The sequence below is a fragment of the Calidris pugnax genome, unplaced genomic scaffold (genome assembly GCF_001431845.1).
Source record: "Calidris pugnax isolate Ruff unplaced genomic scaffold, ASM143184v1 scaffold459, whole genome shotgun sequence".
Lineage (NCBI taxonomy): Eukaryota > Metazoa > Chordata > Aves > Charadriiformes > Scolopacidae > Calidris > Calidris pugnax.
The window spans coordinates 548,490-573,514 of record NW_015091670.1 but is presented as its reverse complement, the minus strand read 5'-3'; the positions used below and the strand labels follow the sequence as shown (position 1 = coordinate 573,514).

Here is a 25,025-nt window from a genome sequence, read left to right as displayed (position 1 = left end):
AGAGGAGAGTGTCGTGCGACCACTCTGAGGCTTGGGCTTCCAAAAGCGAAGATTAAAATCAAAATATCCACTAATTAAAATCCCTTTCTTTTCACCCCCTCCCCACCTTTACATAAGCCACCAGCCCCAATATTTCTATGCTTGTTGGTTTTACTGGAATACAACAGCTTCCAGAGTTCCTACAGCCTAGTCCCAGAGCAGCTAAATTCACAGAATCACAGAATCTGTGATTCTTATGAAATAAAGAACTTCATAAATTATGAAGTTTAAGAGTGAATTTTTCTTCAAAAGGCTGTTCCAGCACCTGGTGCTGCCAGAAAATACCCCAGAAGCCCACGTAGAAGGAAAGGGAAACCCTGGATAAGGTGAGGAGCCCTTTGCTCCTGGGAAAGGCTGAGATGCTTCACCTTGGGAGGGCTGAGCAGCAGCTGGTGGAAATCCTTTAGCCGGGGTTCGATCCCGTGTAAGATGCTGCTGTTGACAGTGTAAGACCTTTCAAATCCCTGAGTGTACGAGTCCATCAGTCCTTCCACTCTGCCGAGGAGAAAAGCACAGCAGTTAAGAGCGGGCAGAGTCTTACAATGGTCTCCAGTCGTGTGGGACACTTCCTCTTGAAAAATAATTATGAATATGAAAAATAATAATTCCCAGCTACTGAATATATTTACATAAGGACACTGTATTAGCACATCATTTACAAGATGCTATTTACGTAATCAAACCTGCGAGTGAGATGAGTGGGATGACAGGGCTGACAAAAACAAATCTCTGAAGTGCCTCCTGGCTTTTAAAACTTCCCAAACATTTGAAAAGTAATTACATCAGCAAGAGATAACTACAGACACTTGTTAAACACTGCAAACCCTCCCCAAGTGTTCAAAAATATGTCCGTAAATACACTGGGAAGCCCTGAGCAGGCAGGTGGCTGTGCTCAGACGGGCAGGCAGAGGATTACAACTATTACCAGCCCCTTCCACCAGCACAGGGATCACAGAAACACTTCCATTTCAGTAATGAGGTGTAATTCCAGTAACGAGGTGTAATTCCAGCGAGGCAGGAGCCCCCCAGCCCCCAACTCATCACCCTCCAGAGACCCCAGACACGAGGTACAGCAGAACCAGTATCTCAGCTTTTCACTTTTAACTCTGCAGGTGACTTTCTGAGCAGCACCCTGTTTTCCCAGTGCCATCTCCTCCCTCCTCCCCAGGACCTCCTCCGAACCCTCCCTTATCTCCTTCACCCTTCCTTATTTTCTCCTTTTTTAGAAATTTTATCTTTTTTTAGAAATCGAGATTTTCAGCTTCTCCCTTCCTCCCTAAAACCTTCTTTTGCCTTTTCTCTCCTCTATCTCCATAACAAGACACAAAAGGTGGATAAAATTTAAAAAACAAAATTAAAACTACACTATATATACATATATACACATATGCATACATCACCCCACCAATTATGCCCGATGAACCATTCCCTTCCCCACCCCGCACAGGTTCTGCTGGAAGATCTCAGATGTGCAAGAACCAGCAGAGCCCAGGGAAGGGCCCAGTTGCCAACTGGTACAACCACTAAGAACTTCAGCTTTTCTTGTTTTCTACACACCACTTCACTCTAGGGCAAAAAATGTCCTTTTTTGCCCAAGTAAAAGGAGGCTGGAGCTCTTGAAAATGTTCTTGCTAGAGAAGCAAGCGCTGCCTTACCCAGAGCGCCTGGTTTCCAGCAACGTTAGAAGAACCTGTGTTCCGTTCACTATGCAATTTTCAGTCTGTTCTCCATCAAACATGTTCTTCAGGAGCTGCTCCACACATTCCTGCCTGTTGAGGAACACACAAACATTAGCAGTGTAAGAGTTAGAAGCATTTGGCAGTTGCTTTAATCACAAAATATCCACTTCTGGGTCTTCTGGTGAAAAAAAGGCTGCAATTTTTCTCCTATTTTTCTTTATTCTTTTTTTAATTAGCAAGAATAAAGACGTTCTTCTCTGAGAAGGATGGTTCTACACCAGTTTCTGAACTCGCTCACTCAGCACTAAGGCAAGCCCTGGTTAGAGACACCCAGACTCCAAACCAAATTGTTTTTCTCCTTTATCAACAGGCTGTACCTCTTCATTATAAACTGGAAGACAACCGCAGAGTTAACTCAGCCAAATGAATGGATCAAAGCCAAGAGGGAGCTCTGAGCTGACAGCCTAAAATGATCCCTCAGACGGGCAGAAGACAGACACCAAAGGGTAGAAGCTGACCCTTCTCATTTGTCACTGGCAGATGACGACCCAGGACCCAGAAACAGAGACCGACAAACACAAACTATAAATAATAATCCCATTTTCAGTAGTTTTAGCTATTACCTCCTTGAAATGTTTTAATCAGTTCACCATCTCTTCAAGCCTTAAGCCAAGATCAGATGGATTTGGGGGCAGGTAAGGGATCACCCAATGAATCATAGAATCATAGAATGGTTTGGGTTGGAAGGGACCTCAAAGATCATCGAGTTTCAACCCCCCTGCCCTGGGCAGGGACACCTCCCACTAGAGCAGGTTGCTCAAGGCCCCATCCAGCCTGGCCTTGAACCCCTCCAGGGATGGGGCAGCCACAGCTTCCCTGGGCAACCTGTTCCAGTGTCTCACCACCCTCATAATAAAAAATTTCTTCCTGAGATCTAATCTGAACCTTTTTTCTTCCAATTTAAAACCGTTTCCCCTTGTCCTATCATTACACCTCCTGGCAAAGAGTCCCTCCCCAGTGCTGGAGACGCTGGAGTCAAGTTGAATAATGACGCTGGTCCCCTCTAATGTTAAGAATTACTCTGAGACTCAAACACAGCCTTAGAACTGAAGAGGAACTGGCACAAAGGCAACAGCCCACATCCCTCTGCTGTGTGCCGGGCTAAACGAGTCACAGATCCGAGGACCATGAGGTCCAGGCTGGGGCTGTTCCTCATCCACAGGCACCGGGATGCACCAGAGCCCGCTGCCACCTCGGCATTCCCATTCCTCCCCTGAGAATCCCCTGATGCCAACGGGGTTCTCCACCACCCAGGGCTCAGCGAGCGCCTTTCTCCACTGCCTGAGCCACGTGTCCAGCTAAAAACAGAGTTACTCAAGTGTACGGTCTCATTTTTACTATTTTCTAACATTTTAAAAAAAAAATCTCATTTACATCTGTATAAATAAAATATGAGATAAAAATGTAAAGTACATGAATAATGCACAAGATAAAATTATTTTAATAAGTAGCATCTAAATACACTCCATCAGCACAAGAGGCAGGAAAACGAAGTACCAGCTTACTGTAATTAACCCAATTCACTTCTGTTGCACAGAGCCAGCACTTACTGAGAATCTATATTTGATATTTATTCTGTAACCCTGATCACGGCTCTTTTGTGCTGCGCTCCCCGATTGCTAATCCATGATTCAGAGATAAAAAAAGTTATCACAGATCAAAAAAGGTGACCAGCAGTGCTCGGAAAAATCGGCCAAGAAATGTAATGAGATGTGTGACATTCAGCAGAAAGATGAGTTTTGCAAAAAACCAAATATAAAACCAAAATATATTTTGCTTCCAAGCAGCCAAGTGGTACAGTGGTATCCAGAAATGCTTTTTGAGAGCGCAAAAGCGTTTTTATTTCTCTCCTGGAAGTCACAGGTAGCACTTGAAATGTGCACAGAGAGAGACAAGCAGGGAGGGGAGGAACCTAAAGACCTTCTGAGCGATGGACGAGCCCAACTTCAAACTGCAGCTTTGCCTAATTCTTTGTATAATCAGGGAAACTTGCTTAACTTCTCCTGCTGGTGTCACAGCGGCTCTGAGGAAAGCCCAGGGGCAGCCACCTCCTGCCCCACACACAGCAGGGTTCAGCATCCCACCCCAAAACTCCCGAGAAAGTCAAAAATGATGGAAAAAGTCTGAAAGTACCACGTTTTCCATGGGCCACCACCATGACCACCACCTCCATGAAAGGTTCCCAGGTGAAACAACCAGGGAATAGCCTGGTTGTTCAAATCCCTCCTTTTTTTTTTTTTTTTTTTTGTTTTAATCTCATACTGAATCTCCAGTAGATGTTTTTAGGTTTGAAGCAGATCCAGGAAGTGGTAAAGACGCTAACACGAGTCATTTAAAACTACATTAAGGAGCAAAGCAGCAACGCAGAGGGAATAGACTGAACTTGAAAAAAACATCATCTTCTGGTAACACAACTCATAGTTAACATCATTTGGGAAATGGGTCCTAATACAAATTCTCTTTGTGTGTGCAAGTTTCTCATCAATTTTCCCCCTCAGAATCACAGAATGGTTTGGGTGGGAAGGGACCCTAAAGATCATTGAGTTCCAACCCCCTGCCCTGGGCAGAGACACCTCCCACCAGCCCAGGTTTCTCCAAGCCCCCTCCAACCTGGTCTTGAAATTAGCTCTGGATTTAGACAAAAACCAACTTCACATAAAAAAAACTCTCCCAGCTTTGACTGAAGCCCAGGTACACAACCACGGGGTCTGAGGAGATGTGCCCTGCTGGGACACACAGGGCCTCACCACCTTCCACCAGGAGCACCCCTCTTCTCAAATGGATTCAAACACCTGAAACACAGCAAATGCTGCTCTGCCAACTGGTCACTGATACCGTTTAATTAGTAGATTACAACTTTCCAACAACCCAACACCCCCCACAACAGCCTCCAAGTGCAGGAATTCCCTAGATCCCCTCCCCACATCCATTTCAGTGACACACCACCTTCAGTAACTGACACAAGTCCAGGTGCAAACACAACAAAACCCTTGAAAACAGCTTTTCTCCTTTTTCTGGCCAAAGTACCAAGCCTAATAAGACACTAATATCTCTATTTACAAATTCTCCCTGCAAAGTTCATCAATCAGAAGGCAGGAAAGGATGAAACCAATTATGTATCTGCATTGTGGGATGTTTGCTCTAATTAAAGGACCATGCAATGATTCCAAGACACGAGGAGAGATCACGATGGTCCCAGGTGACGAGGCTTTGAGGATAAAGATGCTGACACCAACTCTGATGTCTTAGGGACCACTGGGACAGTGTGGAGAGGGGAAAGATCTGAATAGTCACCATCTGACCACAAAGAGGAGTGACTTGGAATGAGGAAGGAGCGCTCGGGAGGGATCTGAAGCGCGTGGGCTGACTCTGTCAGGGCTCACCCCCATTTGGAGAATAAAAGCAGGGAGATGAATGATTCGGTCACAGGAAGGGGCAGACAATCTCTGGTGAGATGTATGAGCCAGTGTCCCAGCATCGCCTGATCTCTGGGGAACTTCACACAAGTTACAAACTCTTCAACTCTTCAAATGACCCAGGAGCCAAACCAGGGTGTGCCAGAGACAGGGAGTGTGTGAGACCTCGGCAAAGGCTGGGGGGAAGCTGGTGATGCCCCATCCAAAGCAACATCCATGGGGACACGTGTGCTACTGTGGTGAGAAACCCCTGCTCGGCACAGCATTTTCTTCCCTGTTTTGATCAACAGCAACTTGATGATCCGAAGTCCATGGTGCAACATGTTTACTGGCAGGAATAACAGCCGCTGTTTGAGTGAAACTTTGCACCTGAACTCACACTTGGTACCATGAAACACCACCAACACAGGCATTTTAAGATTTGCCTTGGTGGGACTTCCCTCAACTACTGCCACCCCAATTCACCTTCCTCCAAACCAGGTTGCCCAGAGAAGCTGTGGCTGCCCCATCCCTGGAGGGGTTCAAGGGCAGGTTGGAGGGGGCTTGGAGCAACCTGGGCTGGTGGGAGGTGTCCCTGCCCAGGGCAGGGGGTGGCACTGGGGGGGGCTTTAAGCTCCCTTCAAACCAAACCATTCTGTGATTCTACGATACCCTGTGAACGTTTTAACACACTCACTGGTGTTGCCTTGTCCCGAATCAGGGTGTGAACTCTGGGGATCACCAACACCCATCTCCTGCCTTCGGGGAGGGCTACAAAACCCAGAAATCTCTCCAGAAGTGGTGAAATGATGGTACTGAAATTTAAAAGCAACACTGAATGGTTGGCACAAGTGCCCCACCTCGAGTACTGTGTCCAGTTTTGGGCCCCCTACCACAAAAAAGACATTGAGGGGCTGGAACGGGTCCAGAGGAGGGCAACAAAGATGGTGAGGGGTCTGGAGCACAAGTCTCCTGAGGAGAGGCTGAGCGAGCTGGGGTTATTCAGCCTGGAGAAGAGGAGGCTGAGGGGAGACCTTATTGCTCTCTCCAACTCCCTGAAAGGAGGGTGTAGAGAGGTGGGGGTCGGTCTCTTTTCTCAAGTCACAGGCGACAGGATGAGAGGAAATGGCCTCAAGTTGCCCCAGGGGAGGTTCAGGCTGGATATTAGGAAAAATTTTTTCACTGAAAGGGTTCTCAGGCATTGGAATGGGCTGCCCAGGGAGGTGGTTGAGGCACCATCCCTGGAGGTGTTCAAAAGCCGGGTTGATGTAGTGCTGGGAGGTCTGGTTTAGTGATGATGCTCCTTGTTTGTTGTGTGGGTGTCTATTTTTGTCAGTTGGGTTGACGGTTGGACAAGATGATCTTTAAGGTCCCTTCCAACCTAGAAGATTCTGTGATTCTGAGTTAAGCGAAAGCTTAAGACCACTCATTGCAGTTTGTGTCCCCAGGGAGCCATCAGCAGTGACAACATCAGCAGCAATTGGCTTCGCAAGAGTCCTCTGGGCAGTACTTACGATTCCAGTGCTGTGAGAAGTGGATCAGGCTCAGGTATGTCCTGGAGTTGATTGCTCTGGTCTCTGCTCAACCTGATGATATCACACAGGGTCTGGGAAGCGTTTGATTGCCTCTGGAAACAAGGACACAGGGAAGGTTTCAGTGCTAAGGGCTAACGGGTTTCAGTGCTAACGGGGATGCAAGAAACTGAATAAATCCATTTTTCAGAACAAGCTCTGCCACGCTCTAGATTATTCATCTGCGAACTACTAACAGATTTTAGAATCAAAGAGGAGGTCTTCCCGAACCTAACAATTACACGCAGTTCAAGATTTCAGAAAGTGAGGATTCTTTTTTTATCTTCCTGCCCAAGTGTGTTAACTTGCACATTTCCAATACATTCCAATTTCCAAGCATTTCATTCCTTCTTCTCACTACTCGGGAGGTCTTTCTGCATGAAGAAAAATAAATGGCTTGATAAAACCCTTTACAATTTAATTACTATGTATTAAAAAGCTCTAAAGTACTGTTTTGATAACTTAATCATCTCACTCTGGCTATCAGTCAAAGCCTCTCTGTGTGTAAGGTCTCACCCTGGAGTTTAGCTTTCACCCATCAGCCAGCATGGCTGAGGGCACACAAATCAGCATCTTACTGCCCAGTTTTTCCTCTCAGAAGGGGCAATTTTTGCTGTGATGGGATGGGGGAATCACACTGTTGGCATTAACACCTCATCAAAGGAATCCTTCCCGTTGGCTTTGGCTGCTGGTGCTGGCAGGACCCCGTTAACCAGGGTCCCCAGCCCCATCCCAGCTGAAGCTGGGAATCAGTGTCCCTCAGCACTGGGGAGGGCAGTCAGCACCCAAATGGGAAATAACAGTGTAGGAAACTCAAATCCAGACCTACAGCTCCTGGCTCGGGTGTTTTGTAAAAATCATTGAAAGGAGGGGAAAAAAAAAAAAAAAAAAAAAAAAGAGAAAAACAAAATATAATTTAATACTCAGCAAGTCTTTCTCATGGGCTCACAGAACTGCATCTTGTAGATTTTCTAATGGAATACCTACTTACTTACAGTCTAAAAAGAATTGAAAGTTACAGTAATTAATTTTAAAAGTTTTTCAACAGCCTGTTTCAAATAGCAGGTTCCTACTTAAAACCAAATTAGTTACCACTGGCTGTAACTACTGAGACAAACTGATGCAGCAGCAGAACGAACTAAGAAATTGGCAGTAAAACAAGCCAAAATACAGGAAAACATTTCAGTATTGAGCTTGGATGGACATCCTGTCCTCTGGTTGCCAGATTATCTCCTTCCAGAAGTCACCTGGGCACTATGGAAGAGAGGAGAGGTTCCTCTGGACCTTACAGGACCCACTGCCCACAAAGACCAAACTCAGTCCCATCGTACTCACGTCCTCGTCTTGGCTTGAATGGATGAGCTCCACGAGTCTCTGGATAATCTTTGCTTCATTAAGCCACTGGAAGGAAAGAAGGGGAAAAGAAAGTCCTTGTTTGGTATCAGAGAATTCAAAACAAGAGGATTTTGGCAAAGATTTGCATAGCCCAGGCTCTTCAAGAAGGGAAAGCCCTTTCCTTCTGACTCCTAATCAAAGCCCCGGGCGATTTGCAAACTCCCCCCAGCACAGAGAGATGCAGTTTAATCTGCACCAGGACATACAGGACAGGGAGGGTGTGGAGTCCCCTTCCTTGGAGATTTTCAAGACCCGCCTGGATGCTCCTGAGTAACATGCTCTAGCTCTGGGCAATCCTGCTTCAGCAGGGGAGTTGGACTAGATGATCTCTATGGTCCCTTCCAACTCTAAAATTCAGTAAAATTCAGTGAAATTCAGTGAAATACACCCTGCCCACGGAACCACGACTCCAAATGCCTCTGGAAAACGTGGAATAGATCAGCCATAAACACCACCCCACCTGGAGCAGCATCAGCATAATTACCCACATGTTTTTCTCCCTCCATTTCCTCTTCTTATGCTCTCACCCCTGTTTACACCGAGTGGTTTCTCAGCCTTTGAGGTGACACAAGGAGGCTGTTGTCGCACCCCGTCCCCGCGCTCGACGCCGACTCCAGACGACTTCCTTTTCCTAGCGCTCGCTATCGCTTCATCTCCCTTCCCTGACCGCATGCAAACCAAGGACATCATCTGCAAATCACCCCCCCGGGGCCCTCCCCTCCGGCTCCATCCGCAAGCTCAGCTTCTCACTTCCACCCAACCCCATCCACCCCCATCCCTACCCCCTCCAGCTCAGCCCAACGGCTCCACCTCTAACATCAATCACGCTCATCAGTCAAATCAGGCCAACCAGTGCAGCCCCGGCTGCTTTTGAAAGGACTGACCAAAACCTTAATTACAAGGAAAAAGACTTTGGAGGTTCCAGCAATGATCCTGCCATCTCCCATCGCTCCCCAGATGAGTCATGGAGAAAATGAGCAGCCTCCTGCCTCCCACCTCCCTGTAAGAAGGATCCATGAGCATCTTCCCCCCAAATGCTCATCTTTGTCTTATCTATTCCATGAATTGAACTCTAACCCTTACACAGACCCTTCACCAGCCTTGCTCTAATGACCTTCCTACAGACCTCCCGCCCTCTGCGACTCCGTGCTGAGCATGATGTGTGTCTGACTTCAAAACTCCAGATCACCATTTTTAGGGACTTCTCCCATGAATAACGCTGCCGTTTTCCTACTAAGTCTGAAGCGTCTGGCTCTGTCTCCTTTCTGATGTCCTTTATTAGTGCAAAAATACTACAGTTGTCCAAAATCCTACCCCAAAATTCCTACAGCTGGGAAACCAAGTGCCATGTCTTTCAAGACCATGTTTTAAGATCCGGATTCTCTAATTTCTTCTTCCTGACATCCAGTTTACCCAAAAGTTCAAAAAAACTGGGCTCCCAGGACATCTTTCCTCCCCAGTCTCTCTACCAGCCCATCTCTCCAGATTCTTCCACTGGTTTCTAGTTTCCCAGCATCAAAATTAAACTCCTGGACCTTCTTCTCCTGACCATCACAGCAGAGTTGATCCTTGCTCTGTCCTAACACACTGCCCTCTTCATTCCACCCACAAAGCAAGTGTCTGTTCCCTCTTGGATGATTTATTCTATGACCATCTTTTCTCATCATAGAATCACAGAATGGTTCGGGTTGGAAGGGACCCTAAAGCCCATCCAGTGTAATGCCCATCCATTCTGTCCCAGTGGCCTCCCCCAAGCCCCACACCGGGCCTGATTAATTAAAAATGGGAGTTAAACAGTAAGGAAGGAGAAGGTTTGCTCTTTTTGCCTGGGCTGCCAGGATAGAGGGGCCTGGGGGGAGCTGGTGGCCACAGGGAGAAGCACTGAAGGGACAGAAGCATGATCATTCACTGAACTGGGGGACACACGAAATGGAATGAAAAAGGAAAAAAACAGCCAACTGCAATAATCTGTTAAAATCAGAAGAGCGATACCAAGACGTGGTGAATGAAGAAGCGCATGGACAAACATGGAAGAGACTCATTCCTCCGGCATGAGGCTGCTCTTGAAGAGATGGACATTCACAAGAGAAGGAATATTCTGTGACCGACTCCTCAAACGGTGGCCCCTGCAGGACTCACCCACCTGGGCTGAAGCAGGACACCCTGCCCAGAGTCACACCTGAACCACAGCCTCTGCCCACGGGGACCTCGGCAGCGTGTTCCTCTCACTGGGAGTGACACACGTGTAAGGAACTCACAGCCAGAGAACCTGCACATGCGTGCAACTCGGATTATTAAATCACAGAATTGTCCAGGTTGGAAGGGACCTTTCAGATCATGGAGTCCAACCATGGACCCCGCACTGCCCAAACCCCCACTGACCCATGTCCCTCAGCACCACGTCTGCCCGGCTTTGAAATCCCTCCAGGGATGGGGACTCCACCACTGCCCTGGGCAGCCTCTGCCAAGGCTTCACAACCCTTTCAGGGAAGACATTTTCCCCAATCTCCATCCTAAACCTCCCCTGGGGCAACTTGAGGCCGTTTCCTCTTGTCCCAGGGCCTGTTCCTTGGGAGAAGAGACCGACCCCCCCTGGCTGCCCCCTCCTTTCAGGGAGTTGGAGAGAGCAAGAAGGTCTCCCCTCAGCCTCCTTTTCTCCAGGCTGAACACCCCCAGCTCCCTCAGAAGTTCTCCAGACCCTTCTCCTTGGTCTCCAGCCCCCTCCTCAGCTCCGCTGCCCTTCTCTGGACCCGCTCCAGCACCTCAAGGTCTTTCCTGTCATGAGGGGCACAAAACTGGACCCAGCCCTCGAGGTGGGGCCTCACCAGTGCACAGTCCAGGGGAACGGTCACTGCCCCAGTCTGCTGTCCACACTGGTCCTGACACAGGCCAGGATGCTGTTGGGTTCTTGGCCACCTGGGCACACTGCTGGCTCATGTTTAGTCACTGTCAACCAACACCCCCAGGCCCTTTTCCAGCCCCTCTCCCCCCAGCCTGGAGTGTCCATGGGGTTGGGATGACCCAAGAGCAGGACCTGGCACTTGGCCTTGGTGAACCTTACACCATTGGCCTCGACCCATCCATCCATCCCTGTCCAGATCCCTCTGCAGAGTCCTCCTGCCCTCCAGCAGATCAACATCCCACCCAACTTGGTGTCCTCTGCAAACTGACTGAGGGTGCACTCCATCCCCAATCCTATTCCCAGGAAAAAGAGGACAGGAGGACGTGGGGCTGCCAAGAGGGAGGCAGTTGATGCAGGAGCTCTTTGCTGTCTCCAAACGATCAGGGAGCGTTGGGCTTGTGCCCAACTGCTGCTGGGGAGCACCTGCACCACGTACGCTCAGGCACCCACAACCAGTGGGACATGGCAAACTGGTCCAGGCAAACCGGGACTCGGTGGTTAATGAGGGTGTGGAGGTGCTGCCCGGGGCTGCATGGGACTGCAGAACACTGCAACCGTGGTGGGGACATGCAAGAAGGCATGGTCCCCACCACCAGCTGGGGCAACTAAATCTGGCACCCAGGAGGCCTCAACCCAACTGGAGCTCCTGGGAAAAGGCATGGTCAACTGCAACCCAGGCTGCTGGGAGTGCCTTGCTGGAGATACGTCCCTCACGAGTGCCTTGCTGGAGATGATATCCCTCACCCACAGCAGATGCACTGTCATCAAGGCACTGTGCTGCCAGGGGATGGCAGTCATGGGTGGAGGTGAAAAAGGAAATGCAGTATTATAGAATCATAGAATAGTTTGGGTTGAAGGGACCTTAAAGCCCCCCCAGTGCCACCCCCTGCCCTGGGCAGGGACACCTCCCACCACACCAGGTTGCTCCAAGCCCCCTCCAACCTGCCCTTGAACCCCTCCAGGGATGGGGCAGCCACAGCTTCTCTGCCCAACCTGGGCCAGGCTCTCACCCCCCTCCCACCAAACAAGTTCTTCCCCACAGCTCAGCTCCATCTCCCCTCTTGCAGGGTCCAACCCTTCCCCCTCCTCCTAGGGCTCCCCTCCCTCATCCAGAGTCCCTCCCCAGCTTTCCTGGAGCCCCCCCCTTGAGGGACTGGAAGGGGCTCCAAGGGCTCTGGGGCCTTCTCTTCTCCCGGCTGAACCCCCCCCGCTCTCTCAGCCCCCCCTCCCAGCAGAGGGGCTCCAGCCCTCCCAGCGTTATTAGATTCTGGATGAACAGAATTCCAGCAGGGTTTTTCTGCAGAGACAATGGAAATGGTCAGCATTTCCTGGACCCTAATTTTGCACGGAAGAAGGAACAGCCAGGGCCTACAGAGGAATTAGAGGACAGAGAGTCCCAGGTCAGGAGTGGCTGGGAGCTGGTAACACAGGAAAAGCTTTCTCCACCAGGAGATGTGGACCCACAGAACAGGCAGGATGGCTTGGTGGTAACAGGTGAGGAGGAACAGGTTTCTTCATGGGAGCCATCAGAGCCACCTGAGCCCAACCCTCACCAACGGAAGAGGAAGCCACAGATGAGGGTGGCCGGAGACTCCCTTCCCAGAACCAGGCACCAGCTGGATTTGCTGTTTGTCCACAGAACGCTGCTCGCCAGCAGCTCAGGCTCCTCCAGGTCATGGGGACACCACCGAGGCTCATCCAGCCCCTGGACCATCACTCTCCTCCTGACACCATGAGTGCAACTGATGCCACTGCCACGGGACATCTCATATGCACCACGGCCCTGCTATGGTGAAGCCCTGGATCAGTCCCTGCGCTGATGGACACGTCCTTTGCCAGGTTCAACTCTGGCTGAGCTTCAGCTTTCCTGACAACATCCATCCCTGCTCCACCATCTCTCACCACCTCACTGGGTGCTCCATCCCTGCTCCTCCATCTCTCACCACCTCTCACTGGTTGCTCCATCCCTGCTCCACCATCTCTCACCACCTCACTGGGTGCTCCATCCCTGCTCCTCCATCTCTCACCACCTCTCACTTGAGGGTGATCAAACACTGGAAGAGGGTCCAGACAGGTCTCCAAGTCTGGAGATACTTAAAGCCCTGGATAAGGCTTTGGGCAATCTCCTTAATGGACCTGCTCAAAGGGCAGTTGGACTTTCTTGGGGCCCTTCCAACCTGCTTTATGTAAGGAAAGAGGTCTCACAGAGTCAATGCTCAGGGGAGTTGGACTAGATGATCTCTATGGTCCCTTCCAACTCTAAAATTCAGTGAAATTAGGACTTCAACAACACTTAGATTTCTTAAACCTGCTGAAAATACACCTAGTAACAGCGTGACTCTGGCTTGGATTTTCCTAATCAGCCACAGTAAAGTTTGTGCTTCAACCTCAACCATTCTATGATTAGCACCGGCTGGAGAGCTGGGCAGAGGAACCTGACCAAGCAAAAAACCAAACCAAGCAAAAGCCAACTGAAGAAATTGAGCTGTCTGAAAACAATCCTGGCAGAAAATACAACCAGAGGAGAGGTGTTTCCAGTTGGATCAGTTCCCCAGTCCGTGTCACCTTACAACCACACGGATGCTTCAGCTGGAGAAGATCCAGAAGGAGCTGGAAGAAGAAGGTGCCAGCAGGATGGCCTCTGTCTGTGGCAATGCCAACTTATGGCCCTCGGGGAACTGCTGGCCCGGCTTCACGTGGCACTGGGAGCAAGAGCCTCCACCCCAGCTAACACTGTCTGAGCAAGGGGTACATGGGCCAACTTCAACCACAGCCTTTAGAAGGTCCATTGGGCAGAAAGCAGAGCAGAGAAGGGAACCAGGAGCACTGCCCCGCTATCCCAGCGTCTCCAAAAGGGAAGGCCACAGAATTCCACTCTTGTGCAATTCTCAAGGAGTCTCCGACGTTCCGGGCCCAGTGACAACGTGGACACCAAACCCCTCAGGAGAGGTGCTGTGGGACTTGTTATACAGAATATGACTTCGTTTAGCTTCATCCTCATAAATCTGAGGCTGTGAAACACCACCTTCCCAGACAGCAAGACACACGGAATGACCCAATGATCCCAGAGGGATTTTGCCAGCACAGCAATGTCCAGTGGTAAAATGGCTTTTTCACGCCCCAAAGTGATGTGACCTCCACGGCCGCACCTTCCAGTGAAAAAATGCTGCTTCCTAAACTTTACTTGCACGACAAAGTTTTTAGCTGTTGCTAAGTGACACAAGCACAAGGTAGAAGGCATTTTGTTGTTCAGACGACATTCATATTCTGCTTGGGAAGTAGCTGGAGCGTGGCCTGGAGACCCTGATGTAATGTCAGGCCTCCTCAGATACCATCCCATAGCAGAGCACCAGTACTAGGGAAACCTTAAAATACCAAGTTTAATTGCTGGAACAAATTCCAGTTTAACTGGAAACTGTCCAATGGCAGATGACAACACACAGGGGCTTATGCTGTCACGCATACATAGGAAGTTAATTAATAGCACACAAATGAAGCTCAGCTCAGACCCAGGTCAGGAGACAGCCGGACACCGCTCTGCTGTTCTGTAAGGGTTGCCATGGCCTCATGGTTACCATCAATACACCCCGTGATGGACCACCTTTCCACATCCACATTATGGTGGAACATAAGAGGTTCCACTCAAATATGAGGAGAAACTTCTTCACGGTGAGGGTGACAGAGCCCTGGAACAGGCTGCCCACAGGGAGGGTGTGGAGTCCCCTTCCTTGGAGATTTTCAAGACCCGCCTGGATACTCCTGAGTAACATGCTCTGACAAGCTCTAGGCAATCCTGCTTCAGCAGGGGAGTTGGACTAGATGATCTCTATGGTCCCTTCCCACTCTAAAATTCAGTGAAATTCAGTGAAATTCAGTGAAATCCCCGCAGTCAGAAGGGGGAGAAGAGTGGGTAAGGAGACCTGGACAAGCTGGAGAGCTGGGCAGAGAGGAACCTGATGAAATTCTTCAAGGGCAGGTGTTGGGTGCTACCCGTGGGGAGAAATAACCCCCTGCACCAGGCCAAGAGGGAACGGGCACCAACTGGAGCAGGGGAAGCTCCATGGGAACACCATGAGGAGGCCGTTGTTTGGTGTGAGGGTGGCAGAGGCCTGGCAGAGGCTGCCCAGAGAGGTGGTGGAGTCTCCTTCTCTGGAGACATTACAACCCCCCTGGAGACGTTGCTGTGGGAGCTGCTGTGGGTGCCCCTGCTCTGGCCGGGGGTTGGCCTGGGTGCTCTCCAGAGGTCCCTGCCAACCCCACATCACTCTGGGATTCTGTGATCTATCCCGGGTCTCTGCAAAGGCTGTGAAACACACAAATCCTGCTGTGGGCTCCAGTGACCCCAGCAGAGCTCTCCGTACCACACACTGCTCTCTGCCTCACTGACAAAGAGCTCAAATAGGGTTTTTCCCTCCGATCCCACACATCTGCCCACTGAAGGGGGCTGAGGCAGCCTCACCCACACCAGGCTACGAGGGGAGAAAAACTCGTCCTACCTGTAAAGCAAAGCGTCCCAACGGGCTATTCTCTAAGGCTGGCTATTAAAGAGGAGGGGGAAGGAGGAGGCAGGAGATAGCATCTCCAAAAGTCACAAACATGGCGAGGAACTAAACAAATTACTGTCCCAAATGATCAGGCTGAAATTCCGAACACCGGGAAAGCTTACAAATGTCCTTTTTGTCGAAGCTCAACAGCAAAACCAGTAGGAGTAAACAGTGGTTGCTACATGGAAAAATGAGTTGAAAAGCCTTCCCTGCCAGGGATGGGCACAGTGCTCTGCCGGGCGAGCCACAAACGGGCTGGAGGACCCACAGCAACCCCCCTGCAGGCTCCAGCACTCCCAAAAATAGTTGTCAGAAGAGTGGATCCACTCTCGCAATAAATGACAAAAAAAGAATACTATTTCTTTAAGACACAAACCAACCCAACCCCCTCCTTCCCCATCTTGTAAAGCAAGCAAGCAAGCAGCAGATTCTCACATTCAGCACTTCCTGCCGTAGCGTGGCGGGCTCCACGCAGCTGATCAGCCGGAGCAGGAGGTCCATCATCGCTGACGTATCTATGTGCTTTAGCACCAGGCTAATAAATTTCTCTTTTTTCCTTAAAAACGCAATCACCTGAAAACAAAAGCATCATCATGAATTGCTGGAACACCCCCCCCCGACAGGGCACACAGAGCTTCACCTTCTGGTCTCAACCAGCCCGTTTTGGTGTTAATTCGGCTGAGAAAACCTCCAGAGAACGAGAGAGTAACGTTCCCGTTTCAAGGCAATACTCAAATCTTTTTAGCTATTTTTCCCTTCCTCTGTGCCACAAAGAAACCCAAACCCCAGAAATAAGAGCGTTGAGAAGCTGGTGAAGCTGGAGAATTTTTCACTCCACTACAGCTCTCTGACAGCCTTATTTACAAAATGGATTTTGAATTGGAAGACGTGTATTCCTAAACCACCGCTCAGCTGGTGTTCCCAGCACCCATTACAGCAGGAGACCGAGGTGCTGTTTGTGCCACCAGATGATTCGGGGTGAGGACCAAAGGGCAGTACAAAAACTAAAGCTCTGGCTGTGGCAGAGGGACATCCCAGCTACGGCAGGTCTGAACCCGAAACCCCACGGAGGTGTCCAAACCAGCCGGCACCTCCTCCAACTGAGGGAGCCCCAAGAATTTTTCGGAGCCTACATTTCAATTTCAACCTTAAAAGAGCTCTTTTTGAGCTCTAGGAATACAGCAGGAGGAGGAGGGCAGTGATGCTGCTGCCACTCAACAGGAGGATCGCGCGCTCGTTCGTGCTTACGCGTCAGGACGACTCTAATCACTACCTGTTCCGTTTTTCTTGCAATGAGATTCCCAATTGTCTTACTGAAGAAACTGGCAAGCAAAGGGTTGAGGGGGGGCTCGTGATCCAAGAAGTCGTAGAGGATGTTGAGCAGGGTCTCGTCCCCTCCCAGCTTGTCGTTGATCTGCGGCACGTCGGAGGTGAGCAGCTCGCAGGCGGTGTTGGGGTACCTGCGGGGACAGAACCGCAGCGACTGAGGGTGAAATGAAAACTCTCAAGAAAATCCGCCCTCATTAAGATTCTAACGAGCAGAAGGATCGTCCTTCCTGGAGGCTGAATCATGGGAGAGACAAGGGGCACCCCGTTAGAGGCACGCTGTGTCCTGCAGCACATCACGTGGGTTTTTCACCGGGGAATTGTGCACCTCGCCTGCCTGCAAACTGCAGCTAATTCCCATTATTAACAGTGGGGCTTAATCAGCCCCAACACACTTACAGCCTCTTCAAATCCTTTCACATAAATCTAGTTGCACAACTAAAATTAAGCCCCCGAAAACTGGAGGCTGATTTGAAGAATGCATATTTTAACACATTTCTGAAAAATTATTCACTCCATTGCTGCGGCTCGATTAAAAATGTTTTTATTGTTTTTAAATCCAGGACTAGAATTTAGAGACAGAGCATCAGATCTAACACCCAACTCCTAAGAAATGAGCACGCACTCTGTACAAGAGCAGGCAATTCATAGCCAACCTTCTGAGTTTCACTTTTTCAGTCATGCCTACAATATACTGTAAAATTAACTTGTTTTTCAGAACAATGTTAATCTCAGAGAGTTAAAAAAGGGCTAGCTAAGAGGTAAAATTACTGAACAGGAATTGGTTCTGTTTTACCTCAAACCAAGCCACTGGTTTAGATAATTTTGCTCACTTAAATCAGAATAGGGGATTATATCTGACAGCTAATGAAATCCTTTATTTTCCTTTCTTGCTCTTCCAGGTGGTGCTTTTAGAAACCCGGCACATTAATGCTCAGAAAAGGCAGTAACGTGTTTATAATTAATATTATGTTTATAACTCAAATACCAAAGCACATATGTACAAAACAATACAGACAAAACAAGTCAATACACACAAAAAAATTGCTTTTTGGGGACTGTTGGGTTTGTGAAGACCGGGTTTGCCTGTGCCCCACTCCCAGCAGGGCCCTGCCAGCCCCGACTCCCCCTCTGTTTCCCAAACCGTGGAGGGGCTGAGCAGGGCACGGGGCCTCCCATCCACACACACCACAACACTGACACTCATCTCGCTATTCTTGAATTTTTTAAAACCTGATTTCAGCGTTTCAATATCAGGTTAGTGTCCAAATTCCATATTCCAGCTACTGTCCATGGATAAAAAGGGCTTAAAAGAACTCCCTTTGACAAAGCCCTCGGCACCATAGAGTCACAGAATCCCAGAATGATGTGGGAATGATGGACCAGGGGAAGTAACATCTCACCATGAGGAGGCCGTTGTTTGGTGTGAGGGTGGCAGAGGCCGGGCAGAGGCTGCCCAGAGAGGTGCTGGAGTCACAGAATCAAAGAATCCTCCAGGTTGGAAGGGACCTTAAAGATCATCTTGTCCAACTGTCAACCTAACTGACAAAAATAGACACCCACACAACAAACAAGAAGCATCACCATCACTAAACCAGACCTCCCAGCACTACATCAACCTGGCTTTTGAACTTCCTCTTCTCTTGAAGAGGAAGTTGCTCTTGAACCTCTTCTCTCCTTCTCTGGAGACATTGCAACCCCCCTGGAGACGCTCCTGTGGGACCTGCTGTGGGTGCCCCTGCTCTGGGCCTGGGTGCTCTCCAGAGGTCCCTGCCAACCCCACATCATTCTGGGATTCTGGGATTCTCTGAACTGCCAGGACCATCGTGAGGACCAGACGTGGGAAAGGATGCTCTTTGGGTTGATCGCAGTGGCTGTTTTTGGTGTGTACACCCCTTCTGTGATACACCCACAGCTCTCTCCACTTGCCCATCCTTCCTGGGGGTTTGCCTGAGCTGTACCAGGAGCTCTGGGCACGTGGCTTCCATCCCAGTGCCATGGCTCAGCCGGCAGGATGCTCTGCTGGCCCTCGGCTCCCTCCCATTCACAGCTCCAGCTGGAGCTTCCGTTAGTCGTTACGCCCCCAAGGGCATCCCGCTGTGCCCACCTTTCCCCTCTCATTGTCACTACACTCATCAGATAGAATTTTTATTTTGGAAGAAATTCCACACCTTGACCTTCACAGTTTAGGCCTCACTTTACCCATCACAGTTTCATTTGGTTCTTAACAAGGAAGATACTTCTTGTCCCGAAGGTGTGAAGACAAGTGCAAAGGGCAGCAGGAACTTCTCCAGCACCTACACTGAGCTGCTGCCTGGAGAGCTTGCACTTTCCATCATGAATGTTAAGTTTTCCCCATTTATTGAGCATTTCCACCAGGGCTCTGGCACCTTCCCCGGGATGTAAAAGCCAACTTGAAGCCCGTCAAGATGCGCATGCAACTTGGGCCATCAATCACCACACAAAGGCTGTGTTTGCTCACACACTGCCCGCCCATGTAGCATCACAGGATCTTTTTACCTTTTAACTCACAGAACTGATTTTGTGTTATCAGCTTCCTACATTTATAACTCAGCTCCCCTCTTATCTCACGTGTGAACACATCCAACAGCCCAGGACCCAGCAGTGCAGAGCCAGGAAGCTGGAACTGGCCATTCTTCCCTCATCTCTATTTCTTATCATAGAATCGTCTAGGTTGGAAGGGACCTTAAAGATCATCTAGTCCAACCATCAACCTAACTGACAAAAAAATAAATAAGAAATAAGCAATAAGAAAAAAAACCATAATTTTGAGGACCATGTCAACCCGTCTTTTGAACACCTCCAGGGATGGTGCCTCAACCACTTCCCTGGGCAGCCCATTCCAACGCTGGATCATTGAACAGCAATTAATTGATGAAAGAACCCTTCCCCGTTACCCCACGAGAGCTTCTTTTCAATGGCCTTTGCACAGATTTACTGGCTCACAGACCCTTCTTAAGAACCACTGCCCTTCCATCCCACTGGTTTTAAGGCTGACCGGGTGAGAAATTTCATATCTGGGCTCCTCTAAATCACTGGGGTGAAGACCGGCTGCTCTTAACAATTATTCTACTGATTTTGTTCCTCAGATGCTCCAGTTTGAACTGGAATTGGTTCCTCAGACTACTGCCCTGTAAAGAAAGACACCGCTTGGAAGTCTCTGAAGTGAGCACCAACACAGATGGTTTAATTAGATTTTCTGCTATGGTCCTATCTTCCTTTTTATACCTGGATCATGCACCCACCCTACACCTTCTGGGAGAGCTCTCCTGATTTTGATGGGTTTAGAGTATGAGTGAGTTTGTCTTTAGCAAACTGCTTCTCAAACCCCCTGTGTCCAGCCCCAGAGATTACCTACCCACCTTTTTCCATACCTGGACACAACTTCCCTTCTGTGAGGATGTACTCTGAGCTGCAACAGGTCATTTGTCTTTAACCAAGCCACTTTTCTACGTTAGGATTTTCAAAAAAAAATCTTTGTAAGACAAGCTCTGCTTTTACCACGAGCCACTCCAACGTTTCCAGGCCAGCCGTGAGCTTTTTACCCTTTCACAGACCCACTTACCTCCCACCCAGCCACCTCCTATTTATGTAGCTCCATTCCTAAAAGTTAGAAAAACAGCCCCCAGCCCCACCATAACACCGTTTAGGTCTTTTTTGCTCCTTCGAGGATGTTAAATCTGAGCACGTTACGGTTACTATTACAAAGTGATTTTACAAGTTACATTTCTTAGAGCCCCCAGGGGTATAGGAAGAGTTATTCCCCCTTTTTCTGGCTCACTGCTCCACGCAGAAGGCATTCACCGTTCCTAAAAACCCGTGCCCCCCCGTGATGTATGTGCTGTTGGTGGGGGGATAATGAGACCTCGCTGTGTTCCAGCACATTGAGCTCCTGCAGCCTTTCCAGTCCCCCAAGGTCAGATCCAACACTTCTCCTTCTCCATCCAGACACGGCATCGCAGCCACCGGACCTTGGGGACACCACGCTCTGTGCCCCCCAGCCTGTCCTGTGCCACCAGGCTTGGCTCTGCCTCTCCCGGGGGCTGCTCTCAACCCCACGTGGTCCCAACGGGACCATAAGACACCCCGGTACGTCAACAAGCTCAGAACAAACAGACACCCCAATTCTATAATTCAAACCTTTTCTACACTTCCTTGATGGCTCCGAGTCGTCACCCGGTTGCTGGGTCCCGTGTGCTGTGCCAAGAGGGGGATTTACTGCCCAATTTTCCCCTTCACCATTTCCCTTCTCAACTTGATGAACTTCCATCCCACGGACGTGTCAGGAATGAAGCACTCTGCTGATTCCATTTCCACAGCACGCACCACTCCGAGCTCCATCTCCTTCCAAACCTATCAAGTTTCTCCCCTGTTCCAGTTTAAAAATCTTTCATAACCTTTTCTTAAGAGCCAAAAATTAGATTCCATTTGGATTTAGACAGAGTTCGTTCTTCCTGATTAGCCTTCATTTATTCCAAAAGCTTCCCCAGTTCCTAATAAGCTGAAACCCCCTCTCCCCTCTCCAGTGCCTCTCCAGGCTGTGGAAATGCTCCTCCGCCTGCTCTACCCATGGCACTGGAAGCATTTCCAAAGAAATGCTCCATAAGGATCAGCTCTATTTGTCCTGGGCAGCAGGTCAGAACGCAGCTCGTGTTGCCACCACACTCACTTCTCTCCCTGCTGTGTAACCACACTCCCACCTCTGCACTGGCTTCTCCAGCGGGCACCGTATGGACCACTTGGAGAAGAGGAAGAAGATACAACGGCATCATCTGACAAGGAGATTGGTGAATGAGATGGATCATTACGGCCTTCCCAACACAAAACTCAGAATGATGGAATGGTTTGGGTTGAAGGGACCCTAAAGCCCCCCCAGTGCCACCCTCTGCCCTGGGCAGGGACACCTCCCACCACACCACGTTGCTCCAAGCCCCCTCCAACCTGCCCTTGAACCCCTCCAGGGATGGGGCAGCCACAGCTTCTCTGCCCAACCTGGGCCAGGCTCTCACCACCCTCCCACCAAACAAGTTCTTCCCCACAGCTCAGCTCCATCTCCCCTCTTCCAGCAAGGGGACCACAGCGCTACTACCTTCTCCCACCAACCAACATCTACCTTCATCTGTGCCTCCTCCTCAGCTGTCCTGGCCTTTCTTCAGCCTCCCAAACCCCACGCTGCCTTCAAAAGCTGAAGAAAGGGCACATAGTCCTGCATGGGAATGAAATTCAAGAACACCCAGGAGAAAACACTCTGACACTGAGCTTCCCTCTTCGTTTGGATTTGCATTAAGGATTTTTCTTCTTGAGAAGTTTTTGTCCCCACCTTTCCTTATTCTTAACTCTGGTTACAACAGGGAAAGGTCTCCACTTCCACCCTTTGGCACGCAGGAGCAGACGACATAAACTGTCTTCCAACAGCAGCCACAGAAATCTCAGAAAAGACTTAAAAATATAGCCTGGTCAACTGAGGGAGTGTTCTGCAGCAGTACTGACAACGTACCAGTTAGTACTGGTGCGATACTGGAATCTCTCATCCTTCCCTCCCCCAAAACACACCCAGATCCCAGTGAGGGACCCCAAACCTTGCCCTGCCCATTGGCTCCCAGCACGAGGGAAAGCATCAAACTCCTTCCTCAGCAGGACATGTGGGGTGAGCTGGGCTCAGAGCCTGGGTAAAGGGCTGGGGGGCACAGAGCCAGTCACCCCACAAAAAGCTGGTTCTTCTGAGAGGGCACGGGAAAGGCAGGAAGAACCAAGACTGTTTTGTGCCACGTTCCCTGCTTTGGGAGAATCTGCACTTGTAGGACAGCGGTGTGAAACCAACGCTGCTGCTTCCTGCTGGTAATTCACCTTTGACAGCACAGGCCTTGCAAAAGCAGCCAGATAATATTCCAAGTTACTACATAACACGTTTCTTGGCGTTCCTGGAAATAGTCCCCTAAACCTCATCAATCATCTCACCTAGTAACAAACCTGAACAATCATTTCTTCAGCGGGTTTCAAGCACCAAGAGCAATGACCCCCACCGACCCGTTCCCACACCGCCAAACTTGCCCCGCTTTATTTATTTATTTATCCGCAGAGCGAGCTTTTATTTTTACATAAACTTAACAAAAAGAAAAACAAACTTCCCAAATCCGAAATGTAAATATTTTCAAGTATACATTTAGTTAAAAACGTATAAACACAACTGGCTGTGAGAACCAAGCGCATCTCGAGGCTCGGGCCAGGGTCAGGGCTGTCCCTAACGGCAGGGACACCGAAATCCCCAGGGTTTGTGTATGTGGGACACTGAAAATATTACTGAAAATATTACATCTTTTATTCCCTGTACAGCTCCCTCTCTTTTGTGGGCTTGACTACTGAAAACCAATCGAGCTCAGAAATCTGTAACTCAGCAGAATGCACTTTACTTGCAATTTTGATAAATACATACTAAAAGTTCGAAATACTGATTATTTTTCTTGCAAACTTTTGAACAAAGAGAAAGAGGGATTATTTTTTTTTTTTCCAGACAAACTCAACATCAAACCATTCAAAATAAAGAAACAAGCTTCTGAAAATTCACTATAAATAACCAAAAGGCTGTGAAATATTTTCTGGAACTCAAAAGGCTTTTTTCCCCAAGACTGGGAAGGCGACATGAGAGCATTCCCAGCACCAAGCTCTCTCACGGGGTGTCTCCACACAGGATGGCAAACCAATACCTACTTGAAGCGGACCTTCTCGTCCATGTCCAGGGGGGGCTCATGTGTGATGAGGGTGACCAGCTCCTCCATGCAGTGCTGCTGGCAGAGGAAGTCCAGCAGCTTGCGGTTCTGCGCCTTGCACTCCTGCAGGATGTCATCTTCGTCCATCAGCTCCTGAAGCGTCACATCTTCTTTATCCAGCAGCTTGTCCACGTGTGATGTCGTGTTCAAATCGAACTTCCAGAACATGTTGATGGGACACTACTAGCTGCAAAGCAAAAGAATACGAGTTAATCTCTCACCTCTGTCATTTACTGCTCCTCTGTAATTCTGAGTGGAATACCTTCATGTCGCTGAGAGCCAGCTTGTAAAAATCAGTTACATCCTGTAACCAAAATTATTAACTTTTCATACCAGAATCATAGAATTGTCCAGATTGGAAGGGAGCTTTCAGATCATCAAGTCCAACCATCTAACTAACTCTGATAAAAACCATCACTAAACCATGTCTCTAAGCACTATGTCAACACATCTTCTGAGTTCCTCCAGGAACGGTGCCTCAACCCCTTCCCTGGGCAGCCCATTCCAAAGCTTAATAACCCTTTCCGTGCAAAAAATGTCCCTAATCTCCAATCTGAACCTCCCCTGGGGCAACTTGAGGCCGTTTCCTCTTGTCCCATCGCCTGTGACTGGGGAGAAGAGACCGACCCCCCCTGGCTACACCCTCCTTTCAGGGAGTTGGAGAGAGCAATAAGGTCTCCCCTCAGCCTCCTTTTCTCCAGGCTGAACACCCCCAGCTCCCTCAGCCTCTCCTCACAAGACTTGTGCTCCAGCCCCCTCCCCAGCTCCGTTGCCCTTCTCTGGACGTGCTCCAGCACCTCAAGGTCTTTCCTGTCGTGAGGGGCACAAAACTGGACCCAGCCCTCGAGGTGAGACCTCACCAGTGCCCAGTACAGGGGGACGATCACCTCCTGTGTCCTACTCACCACGCTGGTCCTGATACAGACCAGGATGCTGTTGGGTTCTTGGCCACCTGGGCACACTGCTGGTTCATGTTCAGTCACTGTCAACCAACACCCCCAGGCCCCTTTCCAGTCCCTCTCCCTCAAGCCTGGAGCATTCATGGGGTTGGGGTGACCCAAGAGCAGGACCTGGCACTTGGCCTTGGTGAACCTTACACCATTGGCCTCGACCCATCCATCCATCCATCCCTGTCCAGATCCCTCTGCAGAGCCTTCCTACCCTCTAGCGGGTCAACCTCCCACCCAAACTGGTGTCCTCTGCAACCTTAGGAAACTACCATGACTTGGATATAGCGATACAGTATCAACAACAGACACAATATAGGCATGAACTAACTTTAATCACAAGTGCCTTGAACTGAAACCAAAGCTGATGTTCATACAG

At 49.4% G+C, this 25,025-nt stretch overlaps 1 protein-coding gene across 2 annotated transcripts in view; it reads right to left on the bottom strand.

Moving 5' to 3' along the window:
• Window positions 1–25,025, bottom strand: part of PPP6R2 (protein phosphatase 6 regulatory subunit 2) — a 70,157-nt gene that overhangs the window by 32,524 nt on the left and 12,608 nt on the right. Inside the window, exons 2-8 of one of the 2 annotated variants that reach the window (XM_014961962.1) lie at window positions 23,641–23,886; window positions 16,859–17,045; window positions 16,021–16,158; window positions 8,080–8,145; window positions 6,688–6,800; window positions 1,695–1,808; window positions 408–534 (exon numbers count right to left, since the gene is read on the bottom strand). In XM_014961962.1, coding sequence (XP_014817448.1) covers window positions 408–534; window positions 1,695–1,808; window positions 6,688–6,800; window positions 8,080–8,145; window positions 16,021–16,158; window positions 16,859–17,045; window positions 23,641–23,867 — 972 coding nt within the window. In that variant the 5' untranslated portion in view covers window positions 23,868–23,886. Of the gene's footprint in view, window positions 1–407; window positions 535–1,694; window positions 1,809–6,687; window positions 6,801–8,079; window positions 8,146–16,020; window positions 16,159–16,858; window positions 17,046–23,640; window positions 23,887–25,025 lie in introns of those variants that run through there. The other variant, XM_014961961.1, reaches the window with a different exon arrangement.